The following is a 22,083-nucleotide window of genomic DNA, read 5'->3' as shown; positions in this document are numbered from 1 at the left end:
CAGTCCGGGCCGCTGGATTTGACATCAAAAAATCTTGTCCGTCGAATCAATTTTGAAATGTATCACCAAGTTCCTTTTATATTGGTGAACTACTGATATTTAAAGTGCGGTGATAAATGCAATTGAGTCTTAAAACTTATCGCGAAAGTGCAACTAGATCTCAAAATTTTCAAAAAGCGCAATCAAGTCCTTCCATTTACTCCGTCTAACTTGACACACAGAAAACGCTTACAAGTTTTAGGATTTGATCCCACCAACTTGACAAGTTTTAAAACTTTCATGACAAGTTTTAGGATCAACTGCAGTTATCCCTAAAGTCTCTTACTAACCATTCGGATGTTGAAAACTTACTACAACCAAGGATAGTTACTTAGAAATTTCTAACAAGATGTAATGCAGCAAAATACCTTATAGAATCGCGGATGGCAAATAAAGTACGTGAATCACACTTTTGTGTTCATAAAATAAGTTTCAGTGTTTTAAATTATCATTTGGTTCCCAATTTCTTTTTGCAAATGCAACAATTGTCCTACAGGTCATACGGTAGACGGGACCAAACAATTGAATGGGGCAGAGGCCGGTTCATATCTCGCATAGTTCCAGCAACAAAAGCAAAGAGACATTATCACTGTACTGGCTATTGCAAGCTCTGCAGACTTTAGTCGGGACAAAGAAACGCAACATCCGACCGGAGCAGTCATTTACGTCTACAAGAGAAACAAATCCTGTCTTAACAACGAGGCGCAAGCGTGCATAAAGGTCGCTGCGCTAAACAAGCAGTATGTCATCCAATTCATCTGCAGGACCATCGTAGCTCGGCACATATCACTGCCCTTTATTCCCTTGAACTCGAAGGGCGCAAAGCCATGCTTCGAGCACAGAGCGGACTAGCTTTTGAAAGTGTTCTCGCCGTTTTCGAGGTGAATGGAGGATTTGCTAGGAGGCCATGGTGCTCCTGACATCACGGCTTCAATCTCCCATGTTTGGCGAGGGACGTTAGTCATGTTCTTGCAACCAGTTGCGGTAACAAGCTATAGAAAAGAAAATGAGAATGTAAGTTTTAAGTCAAAGCAAACGTAGAAAGACTAAAACAGTGCTTGCCAGCTGCTCTGATCTATGATCAGTCATACATGCTGCACTTAGGATTTAGTCGTCACATTCTAATAGTCTGCTTATCATTCAGCTATTTGGACCCGACTTTTTAACATCGTAGTCATGCGTAGACTGATCGGAAAGCATATAGAGGAGCAGTAGAAAACCTACAACTGGATTATCGATGGATAAAAGGGATAACAGAGAGATGCAGCACGTTTCTATAGTATATCTACGAAGTAGATTAAATTTTCACATTCCAGATGAAGGGGAAGAAACCAATTGAAAAAGATAAACATTTGCCACTAAGAAAATTGGATAGCACAATGATATTCATATCGACTGTCAGCTGACGACTCCAATTGAAAGCAGCACTATGATGTAGAGTGTGTATATCCAATAAGTATTTATCCATAGTCAAGGTATATAAAGAGAGATTAGAAAATGTAGTACCACATCGCTTTCAATTCTCACTCCACCAAACGTTCTGAATCTTCCAATTACATCATGATTGAAGAACTTTGATTTGTTTGAGCTTTCGATTGCCGGATCCAATAAAGCATCAATAAAGTAGCATCCAGGCTCCACCGTTATCACCTGAATCAAGGTCCCATCGCTGATTATGCATAGATAATATGCTAACTAAACAAATAAAGCAAAACACCTTGTGAATTCAGTGCACTAAGAACAGAGAACATGTACTCTCAAGGTCTCATCGCCCCAATATTGTTCAACCAAATCGTGATGCTAAGACTTACAGCAGAGAGGACTAATACTAACCATTCCTTCCTGGAGTTCTCTGACTGTTCGCAATGAACTCAATCCAGGTTCTTTTGGTCTCTCCAATCCCTGGTGTTCATGGAGATTCTTAGGATCCCAATTGCCGAAGATCAGAACCAGCAAAGAAAATAAACAAGAAATTGACTGTTTTAAGTCTAAAGACCTGCAGGTAGCCGCCGGGATCATGAGTATCAATACCCAGCAGATGTCCCAGCCCATGGGGCATAAAAACTGCTCCCAAACGCTCAACCATCATATGATCCAGATCACTGAAATCAACAAAAAACAGACAAGCATTAGTTCATGGAGACAGGACTTGGGGAAGACAACATATCCTTGAGAAGCAGTTACCCAGATATGATGCTTCCTTCCCTCAATGACTGGAGAATAGTCCTCTCTGCCAATCTGCAACCAGATGGAGCAAATGGAATTACATGACAGGTGCAAGCTTGGAGGGGTAAGACACATACAGCGTAGGCTAGAATTTCTCAGCAGCAGTGGGTTACTCTAAGAAATTTGTTACAATTTAATTAGACTTGTGATACTGCAATCAGCCATCAACAATCACCAGCTGTCCCTTCACTTCAGAAGCAACAGCAAACACAGGGGACTGCATCTATGCTAGAATCAACACGATGAGCCTTGACTAAGAACTGTTAAACCTCTAAAGATGAAATTCAATAGCAAGAAAGAGCGGAGGGGAGAGTTGCTCTTCTCTGGAAATATAGCAAAGTCAAATTCCACAAAGCATAAAAATCTCAAGATAATCATTTAATAAGTTTGCCAAAGCATCCACTGAGAATACATTAAAGTCATAAAGCAACTTTATCACAGTAAACTATATCCAGATATAAAAAGAAAAAATTGCCGTTTAAAATAACTAAATTGCCACTGCCAATTTGTAGTTGAGAGTTCCACTCAGTATATATGAACAATGTGATGCTAGAACATAGAAGACTCTTTGTTTAAGCATCCCTGAACGATAGAAGAAGAATTTTTCTTGATAATTACTCAAATTCAAAAGCCATTTAGTAAAACTTTGCAAACTTTTGCCATCCACTCTTACTTGTGCATATCTACCCAGCTAACTCCAGGTTTCATAGCAGCAATCACCACATCATGTGCTTGAAGCACTGCCTGAGAAAGCAACGAAAAGATCAAAACTTGATATGATCAGGCTTTAGAGACTGGAAATAAACGTTTGATTAGCAAAAGTGGCCCACCATTCTCTCTACCCATACATCCAGACAACCCAGTTTATAGTTTCCACTGCAACTGCAGTTGCCTTTGTTCATAGCTAATTTCTACTGTAACTTCAGTTGGCTTTGTTCATAGTCGATTTAAGGTAAGCAACTTACATTGTATATTAGACTCTGATCACTTGTAAACTTGCCATTTACCTGCACAAATGAAGTTGATTGTAAGAGGGGATAATTGTAGATCTGACCCAAAAATAAGGCAATCGATCTTGTAAACTCCGCATCCTTCTAAAGCCAAGGAGATCTCTGTCGTCTCTACCAATAATTATCCACAACGACCACCTATTGACCGAAGAGATAGGATATACATTCATAAAACATGACTGAGACATTATGAATTTATGAAATAGCCAATAACTGCTTGTTTGAATCATGGAGAGCCTTTTTACTACGCCATCATAATGACATGGATCAGTGTAACAATAGCTTCAGGAATAAGCAGGCCTTAACCATGAAAAAGGTACTTGACATTTTATTTTATTTTTTTTGCTTTTTTACCTTGTCCATGATAAGTCATCAAACTTTCTTTCCCTTTGAATAAAATTGGGTAAATCCATGGCAGAATGTAAATATAAGTTCAAGGAAAACAGAAAACCAGAAATAAACTGCAAAGAATAAATTGCAATCCGATAGGGAGAAATATTAGGAGAATCAAGATCCCCTGTCAACCCGACAAAAGCACGAGAACCAGAAACTCACTGGGAATGAACAGGTAATATCAGATCCATAAAATTGATATTCAGCTCCCATATCAAACAATGCCATATCCCCATCCTCCAAAGTCTGCAAATAAATCCACAATTAGTAGAATTTACCAGCTTTATTTAGCTTCACGAATCTCATAATAAAATTAAATAAAAGCCATTTATTTATCTGTCATGAATCTGATAATAAAAATCAAACAAAAGCTGAAAGGAAAAAATTGGACATGTCCTGTGGGTCAGACCAAATTGGCCACATTGACTTTTGTTTAATTACGACAATAGACAGTCTAAGCTTTAAGCTAAATCAGTTTCATGATCAAGACTTAGCTTAAAATTCTGATTAGTAGCAGTATCCCAGACTAAGTGCAGTTATATGGGCAGATTTACATCTGGAAGCACTGATGAGTTTCATGTAATGGCAACAAAATCAAGATTCCAACATATTGGCAAGTTTTCTACAAAAATTTACTCGACTTAGTCCACCACGCATAAATCAGCTGCAGAATGAATTTATGCTTCTTACTCATCTTTTCCTTTCCCAAAAGCCAAGTGTACGCAAGAGGTCCATATATATATATCAAGAAATCATGATAGCCTAAGCTTACAAAAGCATGTGCATTCGCATGAATGCATGCTACTTTACACAAGCAAACATCCTCTGCCTAGAGCAATGCCCACTTTAGGTTAGGCATTTTACCCCAAGAAATGAAAATTAACAATTTCAGGAGATGGAGGCTTGAAACTTACCCGGTCATTTGGAGCAGCTGCATGCCCATAGTGGAGAACAGCACTAAAATACATGGAAGAAATTATTGTTACTTCATACTGGCAATATCATAAGCAGTCTAATCACAGAGAAAAAGGAAATGCAACCTTCCGCTATTTCAGACAAAAAAAAATACTAATCTGTTGCTCGAGTTATACTCTCTCTATTCCAGAGACGCGGACCATCAAAATATCAGTAGTATGCCAAAGAGAGATTGAGGAATCGCAGTAAATCACAAGTTGAAACAAAGTCGGCATTTCTTGCAAATATACTTCATAATCAAATGAGCCACTCACACTGTAGAACATTCTGTATTCAAAGAGACAAAACGGTTCAACACAGGGAAAATTCATGGAAAAGAACTTTTATCTATTGAATAATTCTCTGCATATTCAGTAACTGAAATAATTTATCAATATAGGAATGTAAGTCCTATAATTGTGAGAAAAATCCAATTCCACAAATGCAGTGAGCAAACCAATCAACTCAAGTCAGCACTACTTACGTGCCAATAACACATTCTCCTTCAAAGATTCTATAACTGTTTTAACTTGTTCAAGATCATAGTGGAGCTCTCATATTTTCAAGATACCAATGGATTTTAAATGCTTACTATGTCTTCCATACAATCATCTTTACCCATAAGAACTCTCTATTATATCCGCCCTGGGGTTTTGTTGCGTTGGGGGAGGGATAGGGGGAGGGAGAGACAGTTCTCTCTTATTTATTGTCCCCTGTAAATGAGTTAAACTAGTTGAACAAAGTCCACTTAGCCCATCCAATGGGCCAGAAGGTCCAGAACATATGAACCCAATTCCTTACAGCACGTCTTTCAAAGTTCTCTTCCTATAATTGTTGCGGAAATTCCTTCAAGGAATTTGAGGTTCTGCTCTTACACCAGATCTTTCATATGCACATGCCAGAAGAACAAAACTGACTTTTTGTATCCTAAATCTCACCTATTTCCACCAGTGGCACAAATACACGTGTATGAGCAGTGGCGGCACCCACCATACATATATGTGTGATGAAGAAACATGCTTTCTAATTGGTACTCTTTCATGCCAACCCTAATCTTCCTCATTACCTGAACAAAAGAACAACAGACACAATTAAGTCGCAAAAAGAAGAACGCACAATAGACTAAATGAATAATGACTCAACAAGCTAATGATAGGAGAGAATGCTCCATAAAACTCAAATAAAGAAGAAACAGATTATTGCATTTCCAACCTTGACGTTTGACTAGATAGCGTTTGTGATCGAAAGTTGCTCCCAAAATTGTGATAATGCCAGACAGGTCAAATTTTTTTGAAGGCAGACATCAACATCTTCCCCAAAAAACCAATAAAAGAACCATGACTTACTTTTTTTTGTTCTGTAATATTTATATTTTACAAATTCTTCATTATGCTGACATGGAAAGAAATATACAACATATTGACAATAGCTCCTCTACTTATATTTGGCTAGATAAGTAGTCGGCACTGTTCAAGAGAACATCTCTACAGGACGCATTTAAATAGATTGCTATACATCCAAAAACAGATAGATTTCGGATAGAATCAATTTTGTAACAATGTCAACCAACTGAATTATCCCATCATCATACTTCATAAATGAATTTCCCCAAGAGGTCTCAAGTGCATACATCTCTTTAGATATATACATGTTCTTTCTTGGCCAATAAATGTACAAATGTAAAAGTCCACTAAATTGTCAGTAGTAATTTGATCATACAAAATGTTGGACCAAAATAGGTGAAAGAAAGTAAGTGACAGTAAAGCTCAATCAAAACAAGCAAAAACAGAGTTTCTTAAGTATTGTTTTTTCCTCCCCTCAATCCACTGCAGTAGATTGGCGATAACTTATAATATGCCCAAATGTTCATCGACTATAAATGTATACTTTCATATACTCATCCAAAAGAGGAATTATTCTAGGATGATTAGAGGATTTCATGATCATATTGTTTGACAAACAATTACCTCAACATGAGCTTCGGAGCTTATATCATTGGCAAACTGAATTACAGCAAGCTCCAAATCAGACTTTGTAACACGACATTCAGTCAATATAGGATGTAGCGTAGTCAAGTCCGTCGCGAAGTTTTCCACTCCCTATCAAGAAGTCAAAGGAATGTCCAAAAGTTGACAAATCAATGAAATTGGAACTGAGAAAGACTTAGAACAATGCTATGCAAAGACTAGGACCATCATTATGCTACCAGACATAATAAATGCAATTGTAACTGGAAACTAGTTTCGGAGAAGCAAAGAAAACAGAAGAAGAAATAACCTCGAACTCAGCTGGTTTTGCATAATTGTTACTATCAGTGTTAAGCCCATGCAAGAGAAACAATAAAGGTTTTCCCTGTCCTTGGAACTGCTCATGGAGAACTTTTACAATATCATCAGTATAAAACACCTCGTTGACCATGTATTTTTCCTACAGAGCAGAAACTGTAAGCCATTAGCCAAATCATTCCTGATTCACATGGACAAGTGGACTAGCAGATAAGGCAGTCACCTCGAAGAATGACAAAGGCTTTATTTCTCCCAGCCATACAGCATACTCTGAGGGTAGCCTAGGAGCAAAAAGCAGAGAGTTTCCACTCATAATATCCTTCAAAAGAATTTGTAATTAACATCAAACTCAAAGTCTTTATAAGTCATTCTTCTCCAGCAGCACATCCAAACAACTATCAATTCTGATGTTCCACCGGCTAAGAACATGGACCATGCGAAGACAAGCATGCAGACAACGAAGAATTGTGCTCATAGCAGAAATCGGTACTTTAAAGAAGTGAGCAAGCACCACCAAACCAAAAAAAGCTTGAAAATGAAAAAACAGAAGATACACAGCAAATATCTGTAGAAACAAAGGAATAACAGATGAAAATAGAACAATTATAGAAAACAGTAATGATGAAGGATCATGCATCAGAAATAGTTAAACAAGGCCAATCATCACATTTTGAACTAAATCAAATTGCTCTTCAATGTATTGCTGCTAAAGCAAGACAGTGGTGTAATGAATTGATCACCAACATGACTATATATATAACTCAACCACTAATGAGTGTCTTCCAGACTAGCAAGATTATGAATCATCTCAATTCTTACAGAAATCAGAATCAAAGCTCTCATCTTATGAACAGATTGGACGAAAAGGACCCCATGAGTTATGGAGCCCAAACTTCATTCTCGAGAGTCGAGAAATCGATAAGTAATCATACTAGTAAGTATTCCAAAGGTAAAGCAATTGTCATTGATCCATGTTGCATTCATGATCATAATTAAATAAATAAAGACCAGCTGTCATGAGGTTGCGTTCGACTCACCAAAACAAGGTGGTAAAACCCTGTAAGCCATGACAAATGCGTGCCTGGTGATATTTGTACATAGAATAAGAGAACAACAATCGAGCCCTTTTCCACCTATTGATGTTGGCTACAACAACCCTAGACGTCATTATACCCTATCAACAGCGAATTCCGAGTCAAGGTCCTATTTAAAGTTCTCCAATCCTTCTAACTCGTACTCCGTCAATAAATTACATCTACTTGCGAAATACCTAACGGCCATTAGTTTATATGTCCAAACCTCTCATACACGCACGCACCGGAGATTTGCTGGAACAAGTCAATCGGCGTTTATGAGTTCTCCAACAAGCGCAACAGAAAAGGAACAGGTGGCATTTTCACATTCGCAATTAGGTACATCGTAGCATTGTCAATCGACATAACTACATCCTACAGAACTGCAAGCACCTTGACAGTGTATGATTCATTTGCGAGCTAGAAAGCAATTGACAGGGCAACAACAGAAACAGATAACACAATTTCCATCCCATCTACAGAAAAGGAAAAGGGTTGTTAAAAAAAATCAGGGAACTCACAATGGCTCCAAAAAATCCAGGCTCTGTTACTCCAAATAAATAAGCAAAATAACTCTCCTGCCTGAAAAATCAATTCAGCCACCAGTCAGGTTAAACAATCATGATCCAAAACATCAAACGCTGCGGTGTTTAGCGAACCCGAAAGACCATTTCTAATCAAACCTGGAGAACAGTAAGATGACAGACACAAACTTAAGCGATGAATCGCAAATGATTGAGAAAAAAGTAATCTTTGCCAAATAATTTTGCGACGGCGAATAATTTACCTCCTAAGCCAACCAAATTGCACTCACAATCACGCACCTGAACAGCTCGGTGTGATCGGTGTCGTGGCGCGTTTGCTCCTCCCCTCCCTTCCCACGAGCGGATGAAGCGCAACACAAGAGAGGAAAAAGAGAGGCCCGAAATCAAACCGAGATTACACCCAAAAAAAAACAGAGCATTGCAGATATCGGAGAATCGGTATGCGCGCGGCGCGGGGGACTCGACGGTCGACACCTGAAGGAAGACGAAGCCGTGGAGAGGACGGCCGGAGTCGCCGAGGCTCCGGCGGAGCGACTCCAGGAGCTTGCCGCGGTTCCGCGCGTGGAGCTCCATCGGAACCGGAGGCGGCGACAGGGACGACGGCGAGGATGGCGCCGGCGCGGCGGCGGGCGCCATGGGAGCGAGCGGAGCGGCTTTCCCTCTCGATCGGAGCCGGGACGCGAAAACGGCCGCACCGGAGAGAGAGAGACAGAGAGACGGCTGCCCCCCCGTGAACAAAATGTGGCCGGAAAATAGTAATAGACGACGAGGGAAATTTATAGAGAGGACGCGACATTTTTTGATAAGTGACAACGTTAGAGGATTCGATACCTTTGACTTTTCACTATATGAGAGCATAGGAATCGGGAATCATTACCGGAACGAAAAGGCGCGTATCTATCTAAGCAATAAAGTGTTTCTTTTAAATTATGAATCCATCTTATCGCTAAAAATCACGGTTCAGTCACGACGTTCAGTCACGCCTTGTAAGTTCCGGATAAACTATTTCTCGATACAATTTATTTTGGATTTGTTAAAATTTCGTGTACCGATTCTCGAATACCTACTACGGTAGAATACCCATTCGGTATTTCTTCTGAAATTCTGCGCGATTCCTTCAACCTCCTCAAGCCCGATCGCTCAATTTTAGCACTCATCAGGTGCATTTTTCTCCAGCTCAGGCTTAAATATTTAATAGTATGGTTAATACCACGAAAAACCCCAAACTGGTATACCTGTGACAAAATTACTCAAAAATAATTTTTTTATCATAAAAAACCCAAAACCGGTACATCTGTGATAATTTTACCTTTCATTAGTTTCCATTAAAATTTACTGTCAGATTACCAAATTAAATGGCACGTAGCAGTTGACAGATATACCAGTTTGGGGTTTTACCTTCATTTGTCACAAGTATACTAGTTTGTGATTTTTTTTTGTATTAATCAAATTTAACGAAAGGTAAATTTATCACACATGTACCAGTTTTAGGTTTTTGGTGATAAATTTTAGGATTTTTGGTGGTTAAAATATTAATTTTGGGTAAATTTATCACAAATTTACCGATTTAGGGTTTTTTGTGGTATTAACACTCAATAGTATTATTCATTTATAGTAATTGTAGTAAATAAATATGAAAAATGTTAGAGGATTCGACGGCGCACTCTAAGCGAGGAACCTTGACTTTTCACTGTATAAGACCATAACGTAAAGTAAAGAGGAACCGGGAATCATTAACGGAATGAAAAAAGTGCGTACCTATATAACCAACAAAGTTAGGTTACGAACGTTTCTTCAAAAGCCAGGAATCCATCTAATTGCTAAAATCACGGTTCGGTTAGGCCTTGCAAGTTAGAGAGGATCAATAAGTAACAGGATTCGATAGCGCACTCCAAGTGAGGCATCGTGACTTTTCACTATTTAAGAGCATATGGTAAAAGCAAAGAGGGGTCGGGAATCATTAGCAAAATGAAGAGTACCTATCCAAGCAAAAAATTTAGGTTATGAATGTTTCTTTAAGCCAAGAATCCATCTAATCGCTAAAATCGCAATTCAGTTACGTTTTTGCAAATTCCGTATAAATTATTTCTCGATACAGCTTCTTTCAAAATTTATAAAAAAAAAAGAAGAAGATAAATGCGCATGAGAAGGAACAGAGTGACGACGTTAGAGGATTTGATAGCGCACCCGAAGCTCGACTTTTCGCTATAAGAACATAACGTAAAGCTAAGAGGGACCGGGGAATCATTAAATGAATGAAAAATGCTCACTATCGGAGCAGCAAAAGTCAAATTAAAAAACTTTCTTTTAGCGAGGAATCGAACTAATCGCTGCAATCACGTGTTGTGAGTTTCAAATAGATTACTTCTCGATACAATTTCTTTTAAATTTATTAAAATTTCATGTACCGATTCTCAAATACTTGCTATTGGGCACGTTTTTCCCCCGGCCAGGCTCAAAATTTCATGTCGGGACAGGTAGCATGGAAACTCGACCCGTCCATTGACACCCCTAGGGATTGTTAGAACCTAGCTTTGGACTTTTGTTTTTTTTTTCCTAAACACTCTAGAATCTTGTCAGCCATCAGTTCTACGATAAAGATGTATTGGATATACCCAGATCATGCGAACCCAGCTTAGATCACCGGTTAGATCAAGTGGGTTCCATTTGGGGCCCACTTCTTTCAACTGTACATATGAAATGGGCACGCATGCACAAGGTGCATATGAGATTCTTTACAAAACTCAATGTGCGCTGAAAGTATGAGATATGGTGACTATTTTGTGCTGTATCGGTGCCTATTTTGTGCCGTATCGGTGCTTTCTTTGTGCCGTTCGCCCAGGCCTCTCCGAGCGGTCACCGGTGGCCGGCCACTACGCCAGTGAAGAGAAAAGTAAAACCCAGAAAGAAAAGAAAAACCAGGAAAAGGAAAGAAGAAAGAAAAATAAAATAATTTAAAATTAGAAAAGTCTTTTGACAAAAATGCCCTCGAGGCGGGAACCCCAGCTGAGGTGACGATGAGGAGGGGCAAGGGAAAGGAGAATCTCCCAGTCCAAGGTTAGTATTGTTTTTTTTTTTTCTTGATTTGGAGGCTAGGTAAATTACTTTCTTCTCTTGATTCGATCCAGGTGAACACACTGGCCACATTTTGGGAATACGGCTACCACATTGGGTCATCATTCTCATCGTGCTTGGAGCAGTGGACATTCTTGCCGTGGCGGTCGTGCTGGCCATATATTGCTATGGCAAGCATCCCTTCCCGATAAGAGTTCGTGAGAGGGGACTCAAGTGTGCACATTGGAGATGCACCGCGACATTATGCTTTTGTGTCGTATCGGTGCCTATTTTGTGCCGTATCCGTGCTTTTCTTGTGTCATATCCGTGCCTATTTTGTGCCGTATCCGTGCCAATTATAAAAAAAATAATAATAAAAAAATGTCACATAGATTTTCTGTCCATTAAAAGTGGACAGAGCCAAGGGAGGACTAGCCGGCCGCTGGCGAGGCGATCATCGCCCAGCCCTCTCCGGGCAGTTGCCGGTGAAGAAAAAAGTAAAACCCAGAAAAAAAAAACCAGAAAGAGGAAAGAAGAAAGAAAAATAAAATAATTTAAAATCAGAAAAGTCTTTTGACGAAAATGCCCTTGAGGCGGGAACTAATGACAACTCATTGGTTGAGCTTACCTTTACAAAGAGTCTGAGAGTCCTTTTTAGGCGATACCGCACAACAATTGTCATCAACAATTAGCGCGAAATTTTATATCTTACGTAAACTTAATCCTGAACTTTTTATCAAGCAAATGTCAGGAATTAGCTGTGATAGTTTCTTTAATTCTAGAGATGCTTGAGCTTAGGAATACATAGTTCTGGATCAAATTATTTATGCTTATTTATATTTTTTTATTATGACGTTAAAAGGGATAAAATGTGTAAATTTCTTAAAGATTATTTTAGGTATTTATCTTAATATTCTTTATAATTCAGATCTATCTATCACCTGAAACTTTTTATGCATTTATGTTGTTTCTGCTTTCAGTATGTTGACTGGGATTCTAGAAAGGACACACTTCTACCATCGTAACATTTCACCTCAGGGGTGTTATCTTTTGAAAGTAAGTTTCTTGGCTGTGTCATGTATGTATACCATAAGACTTGATTCTGATTTTTAGGTTATATCAGCAATGGCTCTCTTTTCCCAAATAAGCTGTGGAAATGACTTTTCCATAGTAGAGGATTAGTGCATCACTTTAGTCAATTTTTTTTTCACCTTTTCGAATTCACACCGTACATTGCAGTTGTCAGCATGCATCCTGTACATAGAATAAATTTGAGTCCAATTCAAGAGATATAGCAAATGGGTGATCTGTTAATTGAAAATATTTTAAATGGCATCGGTTGGTGCAATTTGGCAGAATGCCGACCTGCACCTTTATCACTGTAATATTGTCGCTTGGCTCTTGCTGCATTGAACTTGTCTAACACCGGCTTGGTCATCTGATTTATTAATCATGATATGATCGAATCATTTAGAGAGGAAAAATGAATAAAAAACTTTGTGCTTTGGAGTGGTTGGGCTGTTGGATAGGAGTCCCATTAATGTTTCTGCAAAAGGCACTAGGAGACTTCATTTTCCTGGAAATTGTTTCCTGGAATTAATCATAGAGTTTTCCCCAAAATAAATACACCAAAAAATAAACACACCCCAGTTCCATTAAAATCCTCAGTTCTTCACTCACTCACTCTCTCTCTCTCAGCCATGGCCTCCCTGCTGCTTGTTTTCGCCCTCGCCCTCGCCGTCTCCGTCCCCGGCCCCGCCGTCTCCGCCCCTGGCCTGCCCCCGCCGTCTCCGCTCCCGCCGTGTCCGCCCCCGCCTACTCCGGCTCCCTCCTCTACACCTACACCGCGGCAATGGTGGCGGGAACCCCGGATGAGGTGATGCCGCAGGGAAGCGGGGGAGAGGAGAATCACCCCGGCCAAGGTTAGTTTTTTTTTTTTCTTGATTTGGAGGTGTAGAATAATCTCTCAGTTAATTTTTTCTCTTGATTCGATGTAGGTGATTACGGCCACATTTTGGGAATGAGACTGCCACATTGGGTCATCATTCTCATAGTGCTTGCAGCCGTGGCGATTCTCGCTGCGGGGGTCGTGCTTGCCATATATTGCTATGTCAGCAATAAGATTCAGGAAGGGAGACTTGAGCGTGCACATTGGCGATGCACCTGGACCTCGAGACGCACCGTGACAGATATACTTGCATGCCTACATTTTCTAAGGTTGGACGTTTTTTTTTTTTTTTGGTCGAATAAGGTTGTACGTTGATGTGAGAGACTTCATAGGACTTTTCTTCTGAATATTTTATTTGTGGAGCAAAATGCATGTAATACACATTATAGTATTACTTTGATCACTGTTATCCAAAAAGAACGAATGATCAAAGTATCTTTCCTATGTTTGAAATCGGTTTTCGGTCGCCGATCGGACTGACGGATCTATATATATGTCCCTTTCCCAACTTATCAGCCATGTTTTGTATTTCTCGATGATCGAATTGGCACCAATGCAAAAGGATTATGACTGAATTGTCACAAATGCAAAATGTTTAGGACTGAATTGACACAAAAAAAAGGTTTAAGACTAAATTGGCATAAATGCAAAAGGTTTAGGACTAAATTGGCACCAAAAAAAGGTTTAGGACTAAATTAGCATCAATGCAAAAGGTTTAGGACTTTTTTGACACTTTTCCCAAGAATGTAGGACAAATCAAAATAATTTTTTTATCGTATTTTTATCTAAGATTACAGTGTGGTTCAAATATAATTAGACGTATGTAAATGGATAATGATTTAATTAAAGTAATATGACATGGATATTCTATTTTCTTAATCAAACAATTAGCTAAGTTAACTTTATGGCCAATATTTTTATTCGGATAGCTATTAATTCAAGCACGCTTCTCGTTAATTAATTTAAAATTAATTTAACTATTAACTAAAATTGTACACTTGCAAAACATTGTCTGAGAAAATGATATCATGAAGCTTTTACTAAATATTTACCCTTATTTCATATTCTCTTTGTCATTAAAAAATATTGGGAAAGTTACGTACAACAAGAGTCCTAAAATTTGTGCCCAATTCATTCTCCAATTAGTCCTCCTCCACGCTAGTCCTCCGTTGGCTCTGTCAACTTTTAATGGGCAGAAAATCTACGTGGCATTTTTTAAATTATTTTTTCGTAATTGGCACGAATATAGCACAAAATAGGCATCGATACAGCACAAAGAAAGCACAGATATGGCACAAAATAGGCACCGATACAGTACAAAATAGGCACCGATATGGCACAAAATAGGCACCATATCACAATAATTAAAAAAAAGACTTATAATTAAAAATCCCATACTTTTAAGGCACATTGAGTTTTGTAAAGAATCTTAAATGCACCTGGTGCATGCACGCCCATCTCATATGTACCGTTGGATGAAGTAGGCCCCAAATGGGACCCACTTGATCTAACTGGCGATGTAAGTTGGGTTTGCATGATCCGGGTATATCCAATACATCTTTATCGTAGAAGTAATGGCTGACAAGATTCTAGAGTGTTTAGGAAAAGAAACAAAAGTCCACAGCTGGGCTCTAACAATCCTTAGGGGTGTCAATGGGACAAGTCAGGTTTCCATGCTACCCGTCCCGACCCGATCCGAAATAATAAGGGGTGCATGTTCTCTGACCTCGAACCTGATCCGAATAAAGGCATGAAGTGCTCTCATTTTCTCAAATAAAGATCTATAGTGAATATTGTCTCAAATAAGAGCATGAAGTTGCCAAATTGTCTCAAATAAGAGTCTGAAGCGGTCAAATCGTTTCAAATAAGGATTGTGGCCGGCCAGTGACTATTCCAGCCATCGGAGAAGCGGTATCTTAGTCAAAAAATTTTAAGTATATATTTTTAATTTTTTAATCTTTTTACTTTCATTTTCTTTTCCTTTCTTTTTTTTTTCTTTTTCCTTTTTCCTTCTTCCCTCCCCCGGCCATCGCCGGCAACCTCTGTTGGCCTCAGGCGAGGGACGCCCTCGTTGGTGTCGGGCGAGGGCGTTCCTCGCCAGTTCGAGCGAGGGTCACCCTTGCCTAGGTGAGCGAGGGTGGCCCTCGTCGGTGGAGGAAATAGGGAAAAGAAAAAAACAGAAAAAGGGAAAAAGAAAGAAAAAAATTTAAAAAAAAATGTAAAGGACGAAAATGCCCTTCAGCCAGCAAGATGAGGCCTTTTTTTTTAGACTAATACGGCCACTTCAGGCTTTTAGTTGAGACAAGGTCCACTTTAAACACTTAGGCTCCGTTCGTTTAGCGGAAAATATTCTCCCGGAAAATATTTTCCGGGTTTTCCGGTGTTCGGGGGGCGAAAAACGTTCTCCGTGGGAAAATATTTTCCTTCCCCCCCTCACAAAATAGCCTAAGTCTACGGAAAATGACTTCCGCTTCTTCAAAAGCGGAAATCATTTTTCGGATCTTCTTCTTCTTCTTCTTCACTAAGGTCGCCGGCCGCCGCCGCCGGCCGCTAGGCCGCCGCTACCCTTCACGCACCGCCGGCCGCCGCCCGCCCGTGGCCGCCGCGCCGCCAGCCGCCAGTCGCGGGTCGCCGCCGTCGCCGGACGCCGGACGTTGGCCGCCGGACGCCACCGCCGGCCGCCGGAGAAAAATATTTTCCGAAACTTTTTCATATTGGTCGCCGAACATCGGAAAATTATGTTCCGAAAAAATATTTTCCAGGAAAATTACTTCCGGGAAAATATTTTCCAAAAGGAGAATATTTTCCGCCAAACGAACGGAGCCTTATTTAAGAAAATAGGGCATTTTAGGCTCTTATTTGAGATAATGTCCACTTCAGTTCCTTATTTGAGAAAACGATAGCACTCTAGGTAGAAAGAAAAAAGGAAAAAAAATTTAAAAAAAAGAAGGTAAATGATGAAAATGCCAATGACCATCCAAAAAGTCAGGCCCTTCTTTGAAACTATGTAGCCATTTCAGACCATTATTTGAGAAAATGATGGCACTTCATACCATTATTTGACACACGGTCCACTTCAAGACCTTATTTGAGAAAATGAAGACATTTCAGGTTTTTATTTGGACTTTGCCCCCCTTTTTTTTGCTTAAAATTCACGGTGCATCTCCAATTTGCACATCCAAGTTCCCTCTCCTGATTTTGATCGGGAAGGGATGCCTACCTTAGCAATAAATGGCAAGAAAAAATGCATATAGCTAGAACGACGAGTAGTTCGATCACAATGAGGATAATCACCCGATGTGGCCAACTCAGGGGTCCGGGTGGTGTGGAGATCATAGATGCCGAGGATGGAGGTGGATGCCCAGAGTGAGTCGGCAATGTAGGTGTAGAGGAGGAGATGGTGTCAGAGGAGTAGGAGAGGGAGAACAACAATAATGTTAGGGACACCATGACATTGTCTCAATTTCCATTCGATTGCAACGGGCAACGAATTTGGGGCCCCTCATTTTAAAGTACATCCAACGAGGCCAGCCCCACCACGATTAGTTCCAAACTTAAAAAACGCAAAACATATAAAACAAAAATACAAAAAATAAAATGTAAGAAACATAAGAAAAAAATTTCATCCAAAATTGTAAATTTTACCGAACAACAATCCCTAATTTTTTTTTTCGTGTTACCAGTGCCTCCGATCTTGTATTAGTGTGACAAAAATACAGGGGGAAGGCTCCTGCTTGTGGCCGTCACCCCATCGCCATTGGGGTAGGGCCATAGGTGGAGGGCCTGGCCCTTCTTCTGCCGGTGGTTTTTTTTTCTCTTTTTTAAACTTTTAGCTTTTTTTGTTTTTTTTAGTTTGTCTTTTTTTGGAAAAACTTTTGGATTTTTTAATTTAATTTAATTAGGATTTGGTGTAAAAATTGGGATTCGGATCAAAACGACGTCGTTTTAGTGCTTTAGTTATTTTTAATGCCACGTAGGACGCCATGTAGGAGAAAGAAAATAGTAAAGAAAGTCACTTTAGCATTTTTCATTAATCTAATTGGACGGAGTTAATTGAAGGACTTGATTGCACTTTTGAAAGTTTTTAGGACTCGATCACACTTACGTGTCAAGTTTTAAGACATCTACTACACTTATCCCAAAATTTGGGTATTGTGTCATAATGAACATTATTTGGAACTCACAATACACTAAAGTTCTTTTTTGGATTTTCATCTTCCGTAAATGGAAAAGAGGAGTAAAAATCATTTTCAGGCACTCCTAATTATTTTTTATTTCTATTTTTTCGTATTGGAAATAGACTCACAATGCTCTTTTCTAGTGTCTTATTTGAGTTTTGAGTGTACATATTGCACGTAAAGTGCACGTGTGTTGCACGCAAAGTGCACAGATTCATTCTGGTGGCACATGTCTTTGTGCGATGAAAACCTGAATTATCTAGGGTATTGCACATGAATTAGTAATCTACTGACGTGGTTCATTCTCGTGTTGCTTCAGGTTGAACATGATGCGAAGGAATGCACGATGAAAATATTTCACCCAAAACTGTAAATTGCACATTCTCGCGCCAAATCTATACCCTGAGATTACTTCACAGCTTCGGAAAAAGAGAAACTATTGCATATCACTGCAATTTCACGCCGGCAAAATCCAAGTCACTCACCGGGCGACTTGTGTCGCCCGAGCCCCACCGTATCAGAGTTGAAATTTTGAAAAAAAGCAAGGCTCTCTCCTCTCTCTACTTCGCGTCTCCACTTCCAGATTTGCACTCTCGCTCTGCTCACTCTCCCTCTTGACTAACACCTCCGACGAGTGGATTCCGTTGCCTCTGACTCCGACGCCGACGCCTGTACCTCTCGACACCGATGCCCTAGCCGATACCGTCGCCCTAGCCGACATCGACGCCTCCGCCTCCGCCCTAGCCGACACCCTAGTCGATACCTCCACCTCCACCTCGACTCTTTGTACCTCTCGATGCCAACACCTCCGCCCTAGCCGATGCTAACGTTGTTGCCCTACCCTAACCGATGCCGACGCCTCCGCCTCGACTCACTCTATTGTTCTCGCCGTCTCCGCCTCCACCCTAGCCGATGCCTCGACTCGCTCTATACCTCTCGACGCCGACGCCGTTGCCCTAACCGACGCCGATGCCTCCGCCTCGATGCTCTGCAGTTCTCGCCGTCTCCGCCGTTCGACGAACCACATCGCCACCTCCAACGAAGCTTACCACGCCGCCGCCTCTGACAAAGCCTCAAGAGGTACAGATTTACTCCACATTTAGTATAATTTTTAAAGGGTTAATATGAACTAACTATATTGCGGTATAAATTTTTAGTGCCTACATTATTGATGCGTGACAACCTTTTTAGCTGTTAGCCCAAATTTTATTATCATTATGATGGGGAATTCAGTGATGCGATGAATGTTGTAATTAAGAATAATTTTCTTGGGTGTTATACGTGAGCACGAGCTTGCGTGTGCGAGCACGAGCAAGCATGCCTTCACAACTATATGCTTCAAAATTTATTTCAGTCGCCATTTGTTGCTTAGCAGTAGATGCGAGTGTACAAAGGTTAGCGACCCTTCGTTGGAAGACGGTAAACTGAAATTTAACCTTGTCTTAATTGTGTCTTTGAAGTGAAGATACTCGTGGTTGAATCAGCACATTAATATTGGCTAAACCATGAAAAAGTTACATAGTACAGAGCGTTTACAAATGCTTCGGTCTATTTTGGATGTTTTTTTTTTCCGATAATGAACTCCACATTAGAGTTCTGTGAGCATATACATGAGTATGGACATCCGTAACAATTGACATACATCTATTTCTCATCAAGAGTCATTACTGAACTTAACCTGCTGGAATTATCTTTGAAGCTTGGAGGGTGCTTTTGTTAGAATCCACCGGAATTTTTTTAGAGTCTAGAGTTTAGGGTTTCTTGTGGTAGAAAGAGGCTATTATTGTCGTATCGGTATAAGCTTGTGGATTTTGATAATACAAAAAAAAAATTGTCAAGTATTGATACTACAGTGAGCATTGTTTAGGGGTTTCGGTGATATAAAAAAAAGGTTTGTTGTATCGGCGTTATGACAGGTATAGTTTAAGATTATTAATGGTATTAATCCTTCGCAACATTAAAAATGACATTCTAAGCGGGGGGGACTTCTCATGTGTTATGCAACCTTTATGACATTCCCGAGGTTGCTTTTCAATCCTTGAACAGAACCAACTTGTTTTCGTTCTTAGAGACTGCCAGTTTTCAATGTCTCGGATAGCTTGATTGGATAGTCATGCTGCTTTGACCGGTCGTAATGCTGTTCATTCACTTCGCAGCATTCCTCTTCGTTACGAGGCATTCTGGAAGGAACTCGATTATGCTAAACATCTGTGGAATGCTACGGATGGCTCTGCGTAGGTGAAATCGTGGGACGGGGATTCACCATCACTGGCTACTACGTCTGAAAACTGCTGAGATCCCGGAAATCTCAGCCTTTCTTTACGGTTTCGATGGCCTTCTTCTGTTCTCTCAAATGCAAGCGAGGGTCCCTTTGGTTTGTCTCGGGTCTTTCGGACGGTGTTGCCTCAGCTTAGCGAGTTCACTTTCCGCCTTCACGAAGCGCATGTAAATTCTCAATGGGGCTCGAGCTGCAAGGATCGGCGCATCGATACCCACGGAGCTTGATAACTCAACGCGACGCGAATCTGGAATTTGGGCTTTTTTTTTTTTATCGAATGGAACTTGGGCTTTAGATGGGCGATCTTCGTCGCCAAACATCCCAAAATGAGACATTGCAATTTAACTGTTGCATGCTTTCTAAAATGATGGGTCATGATGTTTTTCCCCAACTGATGTCCCAAAATTGAAAGATGTTGATGTTCTGATGTGCATTTCATGCGGGGCATCATCTGAGCATGTTCAGCATATTCCTTTTCCTCTGGCATCTGCGTTCCTTCTCCAGAGCTTAGATTTCCAAATTAAAATAATCATCATTCTTGGATTATTACAGGTTAATTAATCATCTCTCTCTAATATAAATCATCAAATCGATTTTGGGTTCGTGCTTAATACAAGTAAAGCACTTGCACATTGCAAATGCGTGCACATTGCAAATGCTGATTAACCCGCGCAGAATCCCATGACCGCCATGGCTTCTGCTACACGCCTTTGTCAATTGGACAATTTCTGTAGTCATTAATTACTAATCTTTTTATCTGTATTTTCCCCCGTCTTCTGAAGCTTTGTCAGTCAATGCAAATTGTCTAATAAGGTGGGGGTCATGTGAGGCATGAATCGAACCCTCGAATTTTTTAATTAGAACGTTAATTAATGACGGATATGTATGTTGACTTCCCAAGCTAATTAAACATTGGAAGAACTTTTTGACCCAAAAAATAAAAAAACAAAAAAAACATTGGAAGAACCTTCGCATACAAGCAGTTGAATCTTGAATAGAGCCCGAGGTGTCACAAAGTCAGAGGCGTCGGCAACCTTCTAAAACGGCTTCAGCTTTTTCACGCATCACCCTCTTTTTGTTCTTTTTTCCTATTATTGGTATTGTTATTAGTATTAAATACAAGCTACTTCACGTTTGCGCTCTTTCGTGTACATTGAATAAGAATCCCAACGACACCTGTCAAACGGATGGATTTAATTGGGTTGAGTCGGGTGTGACTCGGGTCGAAATGGTTCGATCCAAAATCTAGGGACCCATACTTGACCCAATCCATTCCCAACACATACTCGACCCAATTCATTTTACTAAAACACTTCTATATTTAATCAAATTCAAAAAAATTCGTACCCAAATTGAGGCGAGAGTACAAAGTGAGCAAACGCGAGTGAGTGAGGGCAATTGAGAGTTATAGATATAGGTTGGATCTAAAGAAATTGTGAACTCATTAAACACCCATATTATTTTGGACTTTACTATTCTAAACCCGTTTATGATCCATTTACTAAATATAAGTAACCATATAACAACTTAGCCCATCAGATATATGTTAAGAAATGAGTTTATGAGCCTTTTCGACATGTCTAATCTTAACCCATATGATCAACGGGAAATAAAGCGAGATTCGAGCATTGAACGCATTGCTTCTATCTCGAAATTCGAAGAAGATTATACAATGTTGATGGAATGTTCGGAAATGGGATAATGACACAAAGAGTGCCTAAACTTTGGTCAAATGTGCAATATGGTCCATAAACTTTTAATTTGTTCAATGTGGTCCCTGAATTTTAGCCCAATGTGATCCATGAACTTTTAATTTGTTCAATGTTGTCTCTGAACTTTTGGTACATGTTCAATTTAGTTCTCGAACAATATGAAAATGTTCAATGTATCAATTTATTTCTTGAACAATTTCATATATTTCAGGGATTATATTGAACATGTACAAAAAAATCCAAGGACCACATTGAACAAATTAAAAGTTCAGGGATCACATTGAATATCAGGCTAAAGTTTAGGGATTACATTGAATAAATTAAAATTTTATGGATCACATTACATATTGAGCTAAGCTTTAGTGACTGTTTGTGCCTCGGAAATTCC

At 39.8% G+C, this 22,083-nt stretch overlaps 1 protein-coding gene across 1 annotated transcript; it reads right to left on the bottom strand.

The window, feature by feature from the left end:
• Positions 1-608: 608 nt before the first annotated feature.
• LOC115684572 (uncharacterized) lies at positions 609-9,383 on the bottom strand. The gene is made up of 16 exons (XM_030609346.2): positions 9,000-9,383; positions 8,805-8,854; positions 8,502-8,562; positions 7,131-7,226; positions 6,900-7,049; positions 6,590-6,721; positions 5,561-5,688; positions 4,583-4,625; positions 3,831-3,914; positions 3,231-3,272; positions 2,939-3,009; positions 2,224-2,277; positions 2,036-2,141; positions 1,873-1,941; positions 1,546-1,689; positions 609-1,031 (listed from the first exon to the last, which is right to left on the bottom strand). The coding sequence occupies exons 1-16, from the start codon at positions 9,381-9,383 to the stop codon at positions 888-890; spliced, it is 1,758 nt and encodes a 585-aa protein (XP_030465206.2). The 3' UTR covers positions 609-887.
• Positions 9,384-22,083: the final 12,700 nt, after the last annotated feature.

Source organism: Syzygium oleosum, unplaced genomic scaffold (assembly GCF_021117445.2).
Source record: "Syzygium oleosum isolate NSW1041296 unplaced genomic scaffold, Sole_v2.1 Sole_v2.04, whole genome shotgun sequence".
In the NCBI taxonomy this organism is placed as follows: Eukaryota; Viridiplantae; Streptophyta; class Magnoliopsida; order Myrtales; family Myrtaceae; genus Syzygium; species Syzygium oleosum.
Note: the sequence above shows the minus strand (reverse complement) of the source record. Positions and strands in the feature narration are given on the sequence as shown.

Bases quoted from the DNA above. Each gene is read 5' to 3' on its own strand.
- LOC115684572 (XM_030609346.2), bottom strand. From the start codon at position 9,383: ATGCTCTCATATAGTGAAAAGTCAAAGGTATCGAATCCTCTAACGTTG. The intron at 2,278-2,938 runs GTAAGAGTGGAT...ATCTGGTTGCAG, and splicing joins AGCTGGGTAGATATGCACAA to ATTGGCAGAGAGGACTATTC. The intron at 1,032-1,545 runs GTACTACATTTT...TCTTTTCTATAG, and splicing joins TGAGAATTGAAAGCGATGTG to CTTGTTACCGCAACTGGTTG.